Below are 19,340 nucleotides of genomic sequence, written 5' to 3' on the forward strand. Positions count from 1 at the left end.
ATGTTAAATAAGATAAATTCTGACTATTTTTTTTTTGTCTTTCTACTATTTTTGCAGTAAAAATTACGTTGGAGGTTAATAGCATAGTTAGAGCGAAGGTAGGAAGGTCATGCATTGTTGGTGCAAGGAGTTGAATATAATAAATTGCCAATTAGCTTTGTCATTCTCTCCTTGTGTAACGAGTTGCAGTATATATATGCATGTTATAAGAATGAGAGAGATATGAAGATGGAAAAAGAGAAAGAGAGAGTGTGTGTGACTGGAGCTTCAGGCTTTCTAGCTTCTTGGCTTATCAAGCGGCTTCTTTTGTGTGGTTATCATGTCATTGGAACTGTGAGAGATTTACGTAAGCGGAAGAAATATGAACACTTATGGAGTCTAGAAGGTGCAAGAGAGAGACTACACCTTGTCCAAGCTGATCTAATGGAAGAAGGAAGCTTCGACAATGCCATCTTCGGATGCAAAGGTGTCTTCCACATAGCCTCTCCTGTCCTCAAGCCTTCGTCAAATGTCAAGGTTTATCGTTGTATTCATAGACACTAAAGCTCATGTGAATAGGAATTTTAAATTAAAACATTCTAAAGTTAGACAAAGTCTAGAAGATCATCATTTTTATTAAAATTTGGTCAATATTTAATCAGTACAAGAAAAATGAATAATTCTATACCATTAAATAAAATTTTAAACTATTAAAAATATCAATAATAATTAATTAATGATTATAAATCACAAAACTTCTCTAATACTCCTCTTAAAGTTATATTGTAACAGGCGGAGATGTTGGAGCCGGCTCTCCAAGGTACTCTAAACGTGCTGCGTTCGTGTAAGAAGAATCCGGAGCTGCGTCGAGTGGTATTAACCTCATCTTCTTCAACTCTTAGGGTCCGAGACGATCTTGATCCAAAAGTACCTCTAGACGAGTCTTCATGGAGCTCCTTGGAGCTCTGCAAAAAACTGCAGGCATGGTACGTGATGTCCAAGACAATGGCGGAGAGAGCGGCATGGGACTACTGCAGAGAGAATGGGATCGATTTAGTGACCATTCTACCCTCGTTCGTCATTGGACCAAGCTTGCCGCCAGATCTGTGTTCTACGGCATCTGATGTGCTAGGGTTGCTCAAAGGTGAAACCGAGAGATTTCAATGGCATGGAAGGATGGGATACGTTCACATTGATGACGTGGCGCTCTGCCATATCCTTGTGTATGAGAATGAAGACTCCCATGGCAGATACCTTTGCAGCTCTGTTGTGATGGATAATGATGATTTGGTTGCTTTGCTTGCAACTCGTTATCCTACTCTCCCTATTCCTAAATGGTTCGTAGCTAATTATGTTTATTAAGTTTAATTTGGGTTTAAAGTGAATTATTAAACAGCATTAGTTGGATTTTCAGGTTCCAGAAACTAGATCGGCCGCATTACGATCTGAACACATCAAGGCTGAGGAGTCTGGGATTCAAGTTTAAGTCAATAGAAGAAATGTTTGATGACTGCATTGCATCGTTTGTTCAGCAAGGCCATCTCACACTTCAACCTGCAGCTCCAATTTAATCATCAACCTTGGATCTATACATTGTTGCTTCAGAATGATTATTGTTGTAATCTAACACCAAGTTATCCATCACTTAATAAAGTAGTTGTCAAGTTCATGGGACTGATTTTCATGGATGAATTATATAACATCAATCATCAGTGTAATTGCATATGAATTATTTTTTTATTTATAACCACCTTTCTGGCCAAGAAATCAAAGTTGTTGTACTTGTTACTTGTTAGGTTAGGCCTTATAAACAGTGGATAGAAATAATCCAAAAGAAGAAAAAGAGGAAGGTTGCGTGGTAAAATAAGATGAGTCACATGTCTAGAAAACTAGTAGAATAGAGGCTGCTTCTTGTTGACTCAAAACAAAAAGAAAGAATTTATATATACACGTTCCGAAGTCTGAATTCTTAAAGCCAGGGGTTACATATACATATACTAGTAACTAGCTTGCTACTTCAGAAACGAATATGAATCAAAGGCTTCTCAGATTGTGCCCTGACATGGTTCTTGATGAGAATAAGAAATTCGAGACACCGGTTCACGAAGCTTGCAGGGAAGAGAATATCAAGATCTTGAAAAGTGTCCTACTATTCATGTGCCAGAAAAGTGTAAATAACTGTGTAAATTAATGAAAAGATCTTGAATAGTGTTTAAATTAATTTTTTTAATTTTTATTTTAAAATTTAAAAATTTAAGATAATAAAATTTTTTTTCAATAATAGACTTATTTTTCAATTAGTTGACTAAAATTGACTTTATCCCTAGTTAGTTTTTAGGAGAACCATTTATTTAATTAAGAAATATTAGGAGGCCAGTAATTTTTTTGTTTTGTAACTATCAATTGATCATTAATAATATTTTTGATAGTGTGAAATTACATCCAATAGTATAAAATCACTCGCACCAAATTTTTTAAAAAATGTTGGCCCTGTACTTTTTCTATTTAATTTCCTACTGCTAATAAGTTGCTGTTGCCTTTTATTTCATTTGATAGTTCATAGTAGCATTATTCATGCCATCATGTCTTCCTTTATCTTCTTTATGACTTGAATACTTTTACATGTCCTTCCAACATCACTTTACTGGCTGATGAAAGTTTAAATTTATATACTTTAAACACTTTAGAAAGTTGTATGTATTCCACTAGCACTTTGATTTTTTTTTTTTTTAAATAATTTTGGACCTGCGTATGTCTTATTTCGCTCCGTTCAAATAATGCAAATGTTTAACCAAAAAAAAAAATAATGCAAATGGTGAGACTGACATAGTGATTAGTGAGATATATATTCCATATTAATCAAGATTTTCTTTTCTCTGGCTATCTGATGATAATTTATCAGGGACTAAAAGTAACACATCCACCAAAAAACAAGAACACTGATATAGTAGTGATGTGATATTAATAACTGAATTATTGAAGTAATCCAATGAACCTTCTAATAACGTGCTTATTATCTCTTGTTGGACCTTTAATCAACAGGAGAAGACGGTAGACACAAAGTCATGACATACAACACTTTCATTAATGAATATGCTAAAAATAACTATTAAAAAAAAACTAAATGAAACTTTTTGCTGAAAACAAGTAATCTTTAAATAGAGATTAAAATAACTTAACTTTTCAAGTTTTTTATACATTGAATACGTTAAAGAATTTATTTTTTTTAGCATATTTGCTTTTTTTTTTTAACAAATATATATAGTATTCATTAGTAAATATATAGAATAACTTTTTATTTAAGGTAATTGAAAGTCTGTAACAAACATACCGTCCAAAAAAAGTCGCTAATCAATAAACACGTATGATTGAATCCTCAGGTGGGGCATGCATGCATGGGTCAATGTATGCCCTAACAATTGAAACGGTCTTTAGAAAAGCACAATAAAATAAAGCAATAATCCACACTACCTTTGGGGTAACTTGAATGATCAATGTCCAGTTTTGAAGAGTAAGTGTTCAGTAGGAAACTTATTACTACAACAAATTTGAAGTTAAAATATATGTTATTTTGCTGCTATTTTGGTCGCAGAAATCGAATGGCTCCCAGAATAATATCAAAACCTGAAGTTGGTTTTACTTTTCCTACAGTCATGTTCTTCTTGTGTGTCCACTCCAGTTTCCCTCCAACTGGTCCAATTGGCGTGGCGTAGAGTGCACTCAGACTCTCTTCAATGTCCCTCACTGGCACAATCCCTTCGAATCTCAACAACTCCCTCACCCAACTCATCCATCTTTTTCTAGGCAACAACTCTCTCTCGCCGGCCTCTCCACGCTCACAAAGATTCAACTTCACCTCCATCCCTCAGGGACACTAAGTAACAACATCAACCTCCAACCGTGGAATTTCCCTCCAAGCTTGGACTTTCTTTACCTCTTTAACAACAAGCTCACTGGTCCCCTGCCTGATTTTTCCAATTGCACCAACTTGGGTTTTCTGAAGCTTCAAGATAACTTGTTAACTGGTTTAGTTCCACCTTCCTTGATGAATTTCTCCCGTTATCTTTCTGTCCATTTTCAGTGATTACAGAAAAGGTTACTGCCAACACCAGCAATAATGGGTTCTGTTTAGACCATGTAGGAACTTGTGACAAGCGGGTCACCACTTTGCTTCAAATTGCTGCGGGTTTTCGGTATCCTCCCTTGTTGGTGAGATCTTGACGAGGAAACAATCCCTGTCATCAAAACTGGAGTTTCATTGTGTGCATCGAGAACAAGATCAGAACCCTGAATTTGACCAAACAGAATTTGACGGAGACCATCTCTCCTGCATTTACAAACTTAACTGAGAAAACTTAACAGGTCTATCTCAACTTAAGGTTCTTGATGTCTCCAATAACAATTTATCAGGGAACATACCCTATTTCTCACCTAATTTCACTCTCAATACTAAGGGTAATGTTCTCCTCATCAATGCTTCTCAGCCAACTACAATAGCTCCATCTAAAGCTTCATTCTCACTTTCCTTCATTGCAGGTATGGACACTCATTATTGCTATATACAATTATATTATGAGTTCAGTTATAAAATTAATAATTTTTTTCACACGTGAAACAAGTAGTAGAGAGGATCTGTATGTAAGTGGTTTAGTTAAATGAGTGGTTCAATGATATAGAATGCTATATATATATATATACTCATTATTTACTACTGGTCTATGTACCTTTAGCTCTATTTAAGTGGGACATGACTGAGATTTTTTCTCATTCTTTTAGGTATACAAAAAGATTTCAGGATTTTTAAATTATTTAAAAAATAGACAAATATTATATAAATAATAATGAATTAATATGCATAGATGAAATTAAATGCACGAGGCACTATCCAAATTAGATTTCATCATGGTAACTCAGTTAAAGAATTTTTGTTGGTCCATGTTTCTTAAGAATTTTTCTTAAAGGATTATATTCAAATTATTATTGTTTATAGTTGATCTCCACTTCCTTAATTGCATATATACGTACAGGCTTATCAGCAGCCAGTGTTGGAATTTTGGTAACATGTGCTTTGGTTATTTACAAAGAGCAATGCTAAGTTTTGTAATTTGTAACTATCAATTAGTTATTATTAGTGTTTTTAATAGTGTAAAATTTCATCTAATGGTGTGAAATTACTCATTTTTTTTTATTAATTGAGTGCTCACCAAATTTTAATAAAAGTGCTAGCTCCTAGACTTTCTCATTTACAAAAGCAAGAGGTTACGAAAAATTCCATTCAAGAAAACAATTGTTGATCACAATGTTGAGAATTTGATACAAAGTAATGGGTTTATGGTGCAAAAACGATATAATTGCTCACACGTTAAAAAGATGACCAAAAGAGGATTTAGTGTTGTATATAAAGGAAGTTTAAGTGATGGTCGTCCAGTAACAGTGAAGATATTGAAGGAATCCAAAAATAATGAAGAAGAATTTATAAATGAAGTTGCAAGTATTAATAGAACATTTCATGTGAATATTGTTCCATTTTTAGGATTTTGTTACGAGACAAATAAAGGCTCAAGAATTTTATTATAGAATTAGGGTGAGTGTTTTAGTTGGAAATGGGTGTAGTGAGTGTATTTACAGTTTGGTGGACGTGTCAGATTCAAGGTCTATAACACGCACGTAGGGACGTGTTACATGCAGCATGTGGGGGCGTGGAAGACACGTGGCAGAGCCTATTGGCAAGCATGGGGCGTGCTGACACGTGGCGAAGCCTGGTTAGTTAAAGCTACAGCACGTGGGGGTGAGCTGAGTCACCACGCGGGGGGCGTGCTGACACGTGGTGAAAGCCTGGTTAGTTGAAGCTACAGCACGTGGGGGGCGTGCTGAGTCAGCAGGCGTGGGGCGTGTTGACACGTGGTTCACTCTGATTGGCTGACAAAGAAACACGTGGAGGGCGTGCTGAGTGCTCTCCTCTATATAAGGCAAAGCTCGGTACCATTTTTATTGTGAAGAAGAGTGTGATGTTGAGTGTTCTTTGAGTGTGTTGGTAGTGTAATGGAGGGTACCGCAAACTTGGTAGTGTATCGCAACGGTGAGATTATACGGAATACTCATGAGGGAGTGAGGTTTGTTTGTCAGAATCAGTTTTCGTTTGTGGTTTCATGCACCATGACATTAATGAAGTTTCAGAACGGTCTCTGTCAAAGCATGGAGAATGGTATGTTGAGGAGAGTGAGCAGAATTCTGTACCAGAATCCGGTTGTAGTTTTTGGTGGTCTAATACAGTTTGATATCATGCCAATCATTGACGAAGCGAGTATGCAGAATATGTTTCAAACTCACCGGCAGACTCAGATGCGACAGCCACAGATTGAGCTGTATGTTGAGTTTAAAAATGTAGAGGTAGATGGGATTCAAAATGATTTAGATATAGAGGATGATAGGGCTGCAGTGTACGAAAGAATGAATAGTGACAGCAAAGAGGACTTCGAAGCCACTTATGAAGCCGGCGACAAAGATGAGGATGGTGATGTGGGAGTTGAGGCTGCTGCGGAGAATGTAGTGGTTCATCCCTCGGGTAGTCAACCGATGAACGTTCTACCTTTTATGCGTAACTTGGATCTTAATGCCATGCATGCACCAGAATTTTCGGAATATGCAAACATAGGTACGTGATGACTGAATAATACGTTTTTGGTAATTTATATTTTAGATTGATTAATGAATGATGATTTCTGCTTTCTGTAGGCGTTGTTGATCCTGAGGACGGAGAATTCAGGATTGGAATGGAATATAGTTCTAGAAAGTCGGTCGTCGCAGCAATTAGAACTTACACTATCTCTAGAGTAGTTGACTACAATGTGTATGAGTATGAGCCACAAACTATGCTGGCTGAACCTGAACCTGGTGGCTGTGCTGAGAGTAGTGGCTGTGCTGAGAGTGCTAAAAGTGGTGGCTGTGCTAAGAGTGGTGGCTATGCCGACTGTGCCTACTATGCTGACTGTGCCCACTATGCTGATTGCGACGTCTGTGATGATTGCCTTCGCCGTGGTCGTCGGATTGGACGTGGTGGGTGGACCCATTGTGGTGAGTGTGATGGCTACCATGACTTTGGTTCGGTGGCTGTGGTATATAATAAGGAAACGGCTCAAACACTGCATGCTGAGGTGGACCTTGAGGTGCAGGTGGCTATAGTGCTGGTGGCTGATATGGATGATGAGGAATGTGCTCCGACAATCTCATCATATGTCCATACGAGCCCACATACCAATCCCGGTACTCCACCGTCGGTATAAAGTCCCAGGTTAGAAGGGGGTGCAGATCTCGCAGCCGAGTGTTTCGCCTGTTGCCCCATTCCGCTATTCATACCCCCATGTAAAACTGTCCAGTCATGAAGTTGCACTCCGCGAAGATGCAATGCTGGTCCAGTGGAATGTCTCTTGCTTCTCGCGGGAGAGGCTGTGCATACCCAAACTAACGCATCACTCGGTCCGCAGAGTACCATTCGACATGCTCGAACGACAACAACGGAGCAACGATGTCACACACCTCAAGATGTCCATGAAACTCATTGGGTATGATTAATCCGTCGTACGGCCGCCACTCAAATTGCCACATATTATTGATATATTAGAACCCTAATATTAATGTTTGGAAATAGAAATCACATGAACCCTAAATATTTACCTCCTCCATGTAGTTTATATCCTGCCTAAATCTCGTTGAGGTCTTCGATAACCACGCTGTGTCTGTTCCGAATAATTCATTGAAAAAATTTAAAGAAGTCACCATAAATCAAACATGCATCGTGAAATAACGCAGGACTAAAATAGGAATTATTACCTCATGGCAACTGGTATCTCAGCCGGTGGAAGGGTCTGTCTCGGTACGGGTGCAATACAGGGCATTCGCTCCTATGCCCAAACAAACAACAGATTAAGAGGGCCATCCATCTCCTTTGTATCATATCGTGAAGCATGGCATAGTGCTCTGTAAAGATGTGCGAGACATGCTGACCCTAACTATAAGTATGGATCCGTTCGAAATCGCGAAACAATGGTAAATACTTCGCGTGGGCATATGCGGTTGACTTATCTGTGAATAGGGTCGAACCCAACAAACAGAAAATCTGGCATCTGACGTATCTCTAATGGACTCCTCAGTATCCAACGGCTTTGCGTCTCTGATACGTCGAACCCAACCTAACTCTATATAGGATTTCGAAGAACTACTGACTTCTGGTTCACAACTGAATATCGCGATGCTCTGGCTCTATAGGAAGTCGCTACTACGTACTATTTGTCTATCCGCTCACAGGCTCTCCATCAATGGATAGGCCAAATATATGAGCGACATCTTCCAATGTGACCGTAACCTCACGCACTGGCAATACAAATGTGTGATTTCTGGCATCCACCTTTCCACCAGAGCAGCTAATAAGGAATAAAATCCTCTTATCACCCCTCCTAGAAACATGGTAGAATTCCGTTGAGCATAAGTAATTTTCGACCATTAGGTTCCACGTCGGTGACGGATCCAGTTTATGAACCATCAAATTCCTGTTAGGCTGGACCCACAAAAATATATTTATTAGTTTAAATAAATAATAATTCTTACAAATAATAAATCGACATCAATATAAATATTGTTATAAATATTCACATATTTATTAAAATATTTAACAAATATTAGCATATTTATTTTGAAAAAAATATTTATTCATTTATTAATATTCAAATTGTTTATTAAACACACACAAAAATAATTCCATTCTAAAAAAAATTATATATTAACATTTATTTCTTTAAATACTATAAAAAAATATTTATACTTATACTTCTTTTTTTTAAATAAATAAATATAAATAATTTTTTCCCCAAATTAAATAAAATATTTAATAATATTTATTTATCAAAATATTTATTTTTTCAATATTTAATTACAATATATTTTATAAATATTTACATATTTATTATAATATTTTATATAATATTTATTTATTAAAATTTTGAAAATACATGTTCGCATATTTATTTTCAAAAAATGAAAATATTTATTTATTCATTAGTATATTCATAACAAAAATTATAAAATATATATTCTATTATAGTATTTTTATAACAAAAAATTAATCTAATTATAACAAAAAAAATTATATATTCACGTATATAAAATAAAATATAATTATATTTTACAAATAAAAATTTTATTTTAAAATATTCATAAAATATAAAAAATAATAATTCTATTATATTTTTATATGTTAAATAACAAAAATTAAAAAAATTTAAATACATAAAAAAATATAATTTATCAACTTACATAAACTGGATAATCTAAATAATTTATAATATATTTTTTAAGTATCGTATAATTACGTATCATTTTTTTAAATAAATACAAACTAATATTTTTTTTTCTATTTTTTTTAACACCACTAAACTAAACACTATCCTTCTTTTTTTTCTAGCAACCTTCTTCTCTCTAACATATACTAAGAGCAACACTTCTTCTCTCTAACAGCCTAGTTCTAACACATGAAATGAGGGTAAGTGAGAATCTCTTTTTATAGAGCTCAAGACTAACGTTCGCTGATTATTGGGGTGGAGGAGCTGTCCTTGCATGAAGACAGCCTCTAACACGCCCACCCCGTATTGCTGCAATACATTGAGAAAGTGCAGAACCTCTGCAAAGGCTGCTTGATTCGCAGGCAACACGCCCACCACGTGTTGTCAGGGAGCTGCATGCGCGCCACGTCACCACGCCCACGGTGTGTTGCTGGGGACTGACACGCCTCTGACGGACCCGGTACCACGCCTCCTGCGTGTTGACCGTGACATCCACAAACGAGCAAAACATCTTCCTCCCCAATATTCAGCCAAAACACCAATACACATCCCATATGAAAAATAATTTCTAACAAATAAACGAGTTTTGATTTATGAATTCATGCCAAATAATTTTTTAGATAAATTTATTGATGAAAAATCATCGTTTAATGCCGTGTGTAAATTAGATTGGAACATACTCTACTAAATTATAATTGGCATTGTTCGTGGGATAGAATATTTACATTGGGGATGTAGCACTAAAATTTTACATTTTGATATTAAACCTCAAAATATTCTTTTTGAACGGAGAATTTGTTTCTAAAATTACTAATTTCAGACTAGTTAAAATATGCATAAAGAAAGTGAGTATTATATCTCTACAGTGCGCAAGAAAAACTGGAGAATATATTATACTAGAAATATATAATTCAAATATATGGTGGAGTTTTTCGAGTTTCTCACAAATTCGATGTGTATTTATGAGAAGTTGATTCTTAGCTTATAATAATCAAAGAAAAAAGGAATTATAATAGTAAAGATTCTTGTGCCAGTAAAATATTTTTATAGATTGAATTTATAAGAAGCTCCAACAAGATAATCTTCTAGCAAAATACTTGATGAACACATACAGAAGATAAAAATAATAATTTGATAAAAAAAATTTAGTAAACATATAGTGTATATAAAAAAATTCGTCAGACAAATCATCTATAAAAAAAATGATAAAAATGTTAAAAAGACCACTTAATTCTATTCCATTTTTTTCAAAGCTAATGTGATATTCTCCTCAAGAATCAAAGTTGCAATCTCTAGATATAGCTTATGATAATACACATAAAATAGATTCATTAACCTCAATGCAGAATAATTTCATCAATTTAAATGAATCTGCCTAAGGTAACAAAATTTATGTAATTATTGTGTAACATATTTTTCATTATACTCTTTTCACCACTCTTGCATAGTATCTCTTTTTTTCAAATGGTATATTTTGTGGAGCTACAACAACTTGTTGACGTGAGAAAAGTGAAGCTTCTCATCATGTTAGAGGCACTTGTAGTTGTACATGAATAGTGTGGTTTGCTTGCTATAACTAAACAACTGAAGATTCAAGGCCTTGCTATATGAGTAACTTTTAATCTTTTCTTTCTTTTTCTTTTATTCTAGTTCTTATTACTTGAACTGCAAGGATATGTCTAATACGAGTACAATAATTTTATGCACATTTTATATATTATATTTATATAAATTATTAGATTTTATTAAATAAAAATTAAAAATTAATACAAAAAAAAATATTGATAGATTTTAATAAATACATAATTTCTTAGTACATAAATAAATATCTTTTAATATACAATACTTAATTTAAATGACAACATAATTTTTTATTTTTAAATAAATAAATATAAAACATATTAATACAAAAATATAAATATTTTTTATTCATTAAGTTAATTATTATGCAATAAAATTTATATAATATTAAAAAATTATATTAAAATAATATTTTAAATTTTAATATAAAAGTATAAAATAATTAAATTTTATTTTATATTACTTGACAATTAATTAGATTATTATCTTCAAAATTTGTTATCTAACTATTTTGTTAAAAATATTATTATATAATATAATTTTTCTCAAAATATTTATGAAATTTAATTTTTTTACTTTATTTAATATGTATAACGTAGGTTTTACATAGCAAGTTTATTTTTATAAATTTATCTTATTTATTGACTTTTTCCATATATTAGTTATCGTTACGAAGAAATAACTTTTATGCATGAATAATGATATGGTATAGCGGCTAATGTAATTATAGAAACTACTATTTGTATTGGAAAAGGTTTTGAGATCCAACACTGTTTCTGTCAATAAATTAACTAATAATAATTAAACACTAAAAAATATTTAAAATTAAAAATAATAAAAATATCTAAAATTCAAGTAAAAAATTTGAAAATAAAATAAAATAAAATAAATTTAAAGTACATAATTTAAAATTTAAGATTTAAATTTTAGAATAAAAAATTTAGGGTTAGAATTTTAAATTTAGAGTTTAAATTTAGAATTTAAAGTTTAAAACTTAGAACTTAGGATTGTCAAAGTAATGGATGGTCGGTGTGGGTAGCCAATATTAGTTAGTGATTAATTGAAATTGTATCGTTGAAAGAAAAAAAAATGTAAAAGGATAAATGAATAATTTTTTAAAAAAATTGTGAATATTTTAAATTTCACAAATATTTTGATAAAAAGTTAGATTATATAATAATATTTTTAATAAAAATAATTAGTTAATAAATTTTGAATATAATAATCTAATTATTTGTTGAGTGATATAAAATAAAATTTAATTATTTTATATTTTTATGTTGCAGTTTAAAATATTATTTTAATATAATTTTTTAATATTATAAAAATTTTATTGCATAATAATTAATCTTAATGAATAAAAAATACTCATATTTTTTGAATTTATGTGTTTTGTATTTACTTATTTAAAAATAAAAGATTATATTATCATTTAAAGTATTATATATTAAAAGATATTTATTTATATACTAGGATATTTTGTATTTATTAGAATCCATCAATTCTCTTCTTTTATATTAGTCTTTGATTTTTATTTAATAAAATCTAGGCCTGCACACGGATCGGATCGGATACGATATTCACAATTTTTTAGGTCAAATTCGATCTGTATACTTGCGGATCGGATCGGACCGAATATCGATCGAGTATATCCGCATAATTAAAAAAAAAAAAAAACTGTTTTAAGACCTTGTTTGGCTGTTTTTACAAAAAAGTCCAAAAAATCTATTTTTTCACCCCTTTAAGCCTATTTACTCCTAAAAATATTATTAATAAAAGTTCTCTTAAATAACAAAAAAAAATAGTAATAACACAAGATCTAAATTTAATTATTTTAAGTTAAAGTACAACATAAAAAATTAAAAACAAGATATCATAAATTATGATATTTATATGAGATGTGCGGATATGCTGATCTACGGATCGGATCTACTGATATCACTGTCAAATTCAAAATCCAATTCTACTATAGTGCGGATAAGATAATATCCGCAAAATTCAGATCAAATGCGAATAATTACTGTAGATTATACGAATATTATCCGATCCATGTGCAGTCCTAATAAAATCTGATAATTTATATAAATATAGCATATTTAATATACACAAAATTATTATGCTCATTTTAGACATACCCAATTACAAGAATTAAACCTCTCCCTCACTTAAATCTGTCACAAACAGAACTCTTTAATATATACAGGGATTTTACACATTGATTCTCAAATTTCTTCCTATAATACATAAAAAGGATATAATATAACAATACTTTTATTCTGTATATAAGTCAAGTAAACCATCCCAAACCGACCAAAAAAAAAAAAATCCCAAACACTACGCTAGTGTGAGTCTAATATTGTCTCTTTCATTAAATTCGTTTAACAATTATATTGTATCTTACACGTTATTAAGTCTCAAAAAAGTCCCAAAATAACATTCAAGTCATTGTTGTCTTTTACTCTATTTCTCTTTTTTCTATCTTTCAAATTTTTTACGATAGCTACTCTGTTTGTTATTCTACGGTAGATCGGGTACTGGACGGTTTGATTTGGTACTTCGGTTGATGAGAGGGGGAATCACCTGGTTCCGGGTTGCTGGGTTGGAGGAGGTGTAACCGACGTCCCGAGTTCTTCGTGTGGAGAGAGGGGGTGTCACCTACAAAGACACTCCGACGCTCTAGTTAGTCAGGTGTGCAAGTGAAAAGTGAGAGAATAGTATGTGACGTACCTTGGGGGAGGAGTAGGACCCTCCCCATATATATATACTGTGTCAGAAGTGGGTCCCACAAGAGCAGGCCCACCTTCCTCGAAGCTTCCTCATACAGCTGTAATGGAGAGCTGTCAAGGACGCGTGTCCGGGTCGGTGGTTGAGCTGCTCGCACTCGACCGTTCGGGTCGGGTGGTCTATGGGTCGGGTCGGCCCGCAAGATATTTGGGCCAGGCCGTAACAGTGCCCCCAACGCGCCAGCAATGATCGTGAGGGCCATTGGTGGCGTGTTATGTCCTTTCTCGTGCGTTGTCGTTAGGTCGGCCGTGGAGAGGACGTGCCTCTTGCGCGCGTGTCTGTTCGTTGTTGGGGATAGTTGTTCGTCGCCTCGTTCTTCGCGCTGGGCATTTAATGCTCATAATGGGTCATTTCAAACCCTGCGAGTAAAGACTCTTTTACCCTTGCCTTTCGCGCTTCAAGTCAGTTTCTTAATCCCCAGTTAGTTTTACGCTTCATTTTCATTCCATTTCCTTGCTTTCTCCTTCTTTCCTCTCAAATTTCCTACTGTAATCTCTGTGTCCTTGAGCATTTCGTCCCTTCTTGCTTTTCTCCCAGCCATCACAATCAATCAGGTAAACACTCATCTCTTCGCTCTCTGCTTTATGTTCATTTTTCCTTTATTACCAGTGTTTCTGTGTGCATGCTGCTTTTCTGGTTTGATTTGTACGCTAGATGACCTTAGTGTTAAGTAGGTGCGTTAGGGGGGTTACCATTCCAGGGCATTAGCTTTTTAGGCTTTTACTTGGAATCTGCTTCAGCCATGCTTAATTTTAGTTATTAAATAGGCTAAATGTAGTTTCTGGGCCTTTTCCGAACTCCCGACCTCGTAGACTAACCGAGTGGTGTCCCCACTGTAGGTATGCCTCGCATCGTCTCACGAGCTTCCACCTCAAACATGGGTTATGACCAGTACGCTTGGGTGACCTCCGACGTGAAAGACTCCCCAAACCAGATGGGCGAGGAGGAGCTTACCGAGTTCTGCCAAGCCGAGTACTTGTGCGGCGGGACTGATGAGAAGGCCAACTATGACGTTTTCGTTCCCGCCCCCAGCGAACGGCTATACGAACTCAACTTCAACTCCCCCCGGGTTGCCGATTGGATTTGGTTCTACAAGTCAATGTTCACCCAAGTGGGGGTTCGCATTCCTTTTTCTTCTTTTCAAATGGTGCTCCTTAACCGGATCTCCATGGCGCCGTCGCAGCTGCATCCGAACAGTTGGGCTTCCATCCGCTGTTTCGAGATGGTGTGTGAATACTTAGAGCTACCGGTGTCCGTTGATGTTTTCCTTTATTTCTTCAACCTCATGAATCCTTCCAAAGAAGGGAAAGCGAGGAAAAGTTTCATGTCCTTCCGATCTGCCCAGGGTCAGAGGATTTTTGGCTTGTTCGAGGACTCTTACCATGGGTTTAAGGACAAGTATTTTAAGGTGCGTCCAGTCAAAGGTTGCCATCCCTTCTGGCTGTCGTTAGAAGGGGCACGCCTCATCCCGACGTATTGGAGTTTCGGGGCGGGGTCCAACACCTTTATTAAGGTGACTTACAAGGGGATGTCCGCTGTGGACAAAAAGATTGCCGACGTGTTGTTGGCCGTTTTTTGGGAGAAACCATGTGAATCTCCACCTTCTGATGGATGACCGGGAGGTCACCAGAAATTATATTTGTGAGTAGCTCTAACTTGTATTTCTTGCATTACTGCTGCTTTGATTGGTTATGCCGATTTCACGACTAACTTGTCTCCCTAATTTTGTTGTACTGGGAATGTCTACCGAGATGACAGGTCTTGAAAATTTGTACAATACTTTTCTGGCCAGTGACAGTGACGAGGAAACAGTCGACGGGAAGTCGGAGGTCCCGCCCAAGAATAAGGGGAGCGAGGTGGTGCCCCCACCTCACGACGTCAAGATGCCGGACCGTCCTGCTGACGAGGTGCACTTTTCTCCTATTCGTGAGGAGGTGGTCGATACTGGGGGATCGACCTCCAATACACAAGTCGAGGAGGATGACTTGAAGATTATCCACAATCCCAAGAGGCAGAAGTCATCCTCCAGCCCTGAAGGAGTCCTAACCGTGATGGAGAGGAACTTCGACGCCGGGAACTCCATAGACTCCCATCTGCTTCCCGGTACGGAGGAGCATTTTCATGGCTCCGATCTCGCGGGGCAGGCGAGATGGATGTATCGCACTCTCCTCCGCGGCGCCGCCATAGCTCGGAAGGCCGAGTTTGAGCTGTCAGGAATGTGGTCAATGCGTAAGAAGCTTGAGACTTCTGTTGAGGCCAATAATCAATTTAAAGTGCAAGTTGAGATGCTTCAGGAGCAACTGTCCAAGGTGGAGGGGGAGCTTAAAGCTGCAGAGGAGAAGGCCGCGTCTGCTGAGGAAAAGCTGAAAACTTCTGATGCCACCGTCTCCCGTCTGACCGAGCGGGAGATGACTTTGGAGAGCCAGCTCAATGCTGCACAGGGTTGGGTGGTCGCTTTGGAGAAAGAACGCGATGCGGCCGTCTCATCGGCTAAGACTGCTCAAGCTGAAGCTGAGGAGTTTAAGAAGAAGTACAAAGAGACCGTGCAACAGGGGAAGAGCGCGATCCTGATGACTGAGGAGTCCCTTAAGGCTCAAGTGAAAGTCGTGGCTCCGGACTTCGACACATCGGCAATTGGGGTTTTTAAAATGATCAAAGATGGCAAGATTGTCGACATGCCGAAGAAGTGATCTCTTGTACCTTTGCATAGAGTTTGTAATTTTGTTGTAGCTTGTAGAATTGTGATTTTTGGATTATTTCGATAGTCGCTTGGTCGGTTTATGATTATTGTCTTTTTTCGCTTATTCGGCAGCGTATTTTATTACCATTTTGTTGGTATTGGCTTGTCGCTCGTGTGTTGTTTACCGTTGTTGGTAATTTGACGAAGCCAAGTCGTGGCTTCTCTATCGCTGTAGCCGTTTGTTATGGCGTTAACTTGGTCGGTTTCTGGGGTGATCAGTCCCGGGTTACCGCGCCGTCATCCCGTTTAACATGTATTACAAGAAATTTGTTGTTGTGGGATGTATAAATGGGAGAGTTAAATTTAACAAGTGAACATTAATTGACAGTTGAACAGGTCTATTGCAATGATAAGTATTTAACTAAAGAAAACTGTTTGCTGGTAAAAAAGGGGAAACGGGGTCTTACTGAGCTCGTCAAACCGCCTACTCGGTGTGTTTGATCTAAGAGTAAAATCTTCTTAAGTTGCCCGCATTCCAAGTTCTCGGGACTTTCTTGCCATCGAGCCTTTCCAATTTGTAGGCGCCCTTACCGATCACCTCTTTGACCCTGTAGGGGCCTTCCCAGTTAGCCGCTAGTTTTCCTTCCCCTTGAGTCGGCAGCCCGATGTCGTTGCGTCGCAAGACCAGGTCATCCTGTTCGAACTTTCTCTTGAGTACTTTGGCGTTGTAGCGCAGGGCCATTCTTTGATTCAGTGCTGCTTCCGATAAGTGGGCCATTTCTCTAGCCTCGTCTACTAGGTCTTTCTCTACAGCTTCCTCTACCCCTCCTAAAAGTAACCGTGGACTCGGCTCACCGATCTCCACGGGTATCATTGCATCCACCCCGTACGTCAGGCGGAATGGGGTTTCGCCTGTGGACGATTGCTCGGTCGTTCGGTAAGACAAGAGAACTGAGGCGAGTTTGTCGGCCCATGCGCCCTTTTTATTATCAAGCCGCTTCTTGAGGCCTAGCAGGATGATCTTGTTTGCGGCCTCAACTTGGCCGTTTGTCTAGGAATGCTCTACAGATGAGAACTTTTGCTTTATGCCCAAGCCGGCGAGAAACTCTACGAACTTCTTGTCCGTGAACTGCGTCCCGTTATCAGAGATAACGGCTTCCGAGATGCCGAATCGAGTTATTACCTGTCTCCATATGAAATTTCGACAATTGGATGAGGATATACTGGCCAGTGGCTCAGCCTCTATCCACTTGGTGTAGTAGTAGATAACAACTATAAGATATTTGACTTGCTCCGGACCAAACGGGAAAGGTCCCAAGAGGTCGACTCCCCACTGTGAGAAAGGTCGGGAAGACGTCAACAGGCTTAGCTCGGAAGCTGGTGCCTTATGAAAATTGGCATTCTCCTGGCACTTGACGCATTTTTTTACGAATTCTTTGGAGTCCTTCATCATTGATGGCCAGTAATAACCAGCTCTGATGAGTTTTCTTGCTAGGGCTTTGCCCCCGATGTGATGACCGCAGCACCCCTCGTGGACCTCTCTAAGCACATAGTCCATTTGGTCGGGGTGTAGGCACTTCAACAACGGTTGGCTGAGTCCCTTTCTAAACAATTGTCCTTGTATGGTCACGTATTTGGCCGCCTCCCTTCTCAACGCTTTGGCTGTCTTCTCGTTGTCAGGGAGCTTAACGCTTTCTAAGAAATCGGTTATCGGATCCATCCAGGAGGGATCTTTCTTTGTCAAGTAGAGGGTGACTGCTGGCTCCTTTACCAAACCCTAAATAAGAGACCGGTTGCCCGCCCCTGGTTTTGTGCTCGCTAGCTTGGACAGGAGGTCCGCCCGTGTGTTCCTTTCTCTCGGAACGTGCTGGATCGTGACCTCCTCGAATTGTTTGCTCAAATCTTTGACCACCTCCAGATATTTTTGTAACAGGGAGTCTCTGGCTTGGTAGGTTCCATTTACCTGAGAAGTGACGACCTGCGAGTCACTGCATACTTCTAGCCTGGTGGCTCCGACTTCTCGTGCTAGGATTAAGCCACCCAGGAGGGCCTCGTACTCTGCCTGGTTGTTTGATACCGGGAACTCGAACTTGATTGATTGTTCATATATGACTCTAGCGGGGCTCTCCAAGATGATCCCGGCACCTCCGAACGTCTGGTTGGAGGCACCATCTACGTGGAGCCTTCACCGTATGCTCGTTGTGTCGGATGAGTCCCCTGTTACTTCTACCAAGAAGTCATCCATGGCCTACGCCTTAATCGCATGTCTGGGTTCATATTGCAAGTCGTACTGGGACAATTCGATAGCCCAAGTCATCATCCTTCCCGCTAGGTCGGGTTTCTGGAGTATCTGGCAGATTCCCTGGTCTGTTCTCACGACTATCTGATGACCTTGGAAGTACTGTCGTAATCTGCGGAAAGAGGTTAGGGGTGAAAGTTCTAATTTCTCTAGTTTTCTGTATCTCAATTCTGCTCCTTGCAGTGCTTTGCTCACGAAGTAAATTGGCTGCTGAATCTTTCCTTCCTCTCGCACCAAAACCGCCGCCATCGCCTCCTCCGTTATGGCCAAGTACAGGTAGAGTGGTTCTCCGACCTTGGGCTTCCCGAGCACAGGTGGTGTTGCGAGAATCTCTTTGAAATGATTGAATGCTTCCTCGCACGCCAGGGTCCATTCAAATGATATCCCCTTTCTCATCAAGTTGAATGGTAGGGCCTTTGCAGCCGATGCCCTGAGGAAACGGGATAGCGCAGTAAGCCTTCCTAACAACCTCTGAACCTCTTTGACACAGCCAGGGCACTTCATTTGGAGTATTGCTTGACATTTTTTAGGGTTGGCCTCGACCCCTCTTTGGGTTATCATAAACCCTAGGAACTTTCCTGCTTCCATGGCAAAGGCACACTTGAGTGGGTTGAGCCTCATGCCGTGTTGTCTGAGGGAAGCGAACACATTTTCTAGGTCGCTTAAGAGGTCTTCAGGTCGA

At 37.7% G+C, this 19,340-nt stretch overlaps 2 protein-coding genes across 2 annotated transcripts; both read left to right on the forward strand.

Annotated features, from left to right (window-relative positions):
- Positions 1-228: 228 nt before the first annotated feature.
- Positions 229-1,550, forward strand: LOC107636920 (tetraketide alpha-pyrone reductase 1-like). Its single transcript, XM_016340390.3, has 3 exons — positions 229-516; positions 772-1,316; positions 1,394-1,550. The coding sequence occupies exons 1-3, from the start codon at positions 229-231 to the stop codon at positions 1,548-1,550; spliced, it is 990 nt and encodes a 329-aa protein (XP_016195876.3).
- A 4,216-nt stretch (positions 1,551-5,766) lies between these two features.
- LOC148568900 (uncharacterized) lies at positions 5,767-7,551 on the forward strand. The gene is made up of 3 exons (XM_088484815.1): positions 5,767-6,634; positions 6,715-7,252; positions 7,356-7,551. The coding sequence occupies exons 1-3, from the start codon at positions 6,022-6,024 to the stop codon at positions 7,549-7,551; spliced, it is 1,347 nt and encodes a 448-aa protein (XP_088340941.1). The 5' UTR covers positions 5,767-6,021.
- Positions 7,552-19,340: the final 11,789 nt, after the last annotated feature.

Source organism: Arachis ipaensis, chromosome B4, assembly GCF_059453495.1.
Source record: "Arachis ipaensis isolate K30076 ecotype BB chromosome B4, ASM5945349v1, whole genome shotgun sequence".
Taxonomy (NCBI): domain Eukaryota; kingdom Viridiplantae; phylum Streptophyta; class Magnoliopsida; order Fabales; family Fabaceae; genus Arachis; species Arachis ipaensis.

Bases quoted from the DNA above. Each gene is read 5' to 3' on its own strand.
- LOC107636920 (XM_016340390.3), top strand. From the start codon at position 229: ATGGAAAAAGAGAAAGAGAGAGTGTGTGTGACTGGAGCTTCAGGCTTT. The intron at 517-771 runs GTTTATCGTTGT...ATATTGTAACAG, and splicing joins AGCCTTCGTCAAATGTCAAG to GCGGAGATGTTGGAGCCGGC. The intron at 1,317-1,393 runs GTTCGTAGCTAA...TTGGATTTTCAG, and splicing joins ACTCTCCCTATTCCTAAATG to GTTCCAGAAACTAGATCGGC.
- LOC148568900 (XM_088484815.1), top strand. From the start codon at position 6,022: ATGGAGGGTACCGCAAACTTGGTAGTGTATCGCAACGGTGAGATTATA. The intron at 6,635-6,714 runs GTACGTGATGAC...TGCTTTCTGTAG, and splicing joins TTCGGAATATGCAAACATAG to GCGTTGTTGATCCTGAGGAC. The intron at 7,253-7,355 runs GTCGGTATAAAG...AAAACTGTCCAG, and splicing joins ACCAATCCCGGTACTCCACC to TCATGAAGTTGCACTCCGCG.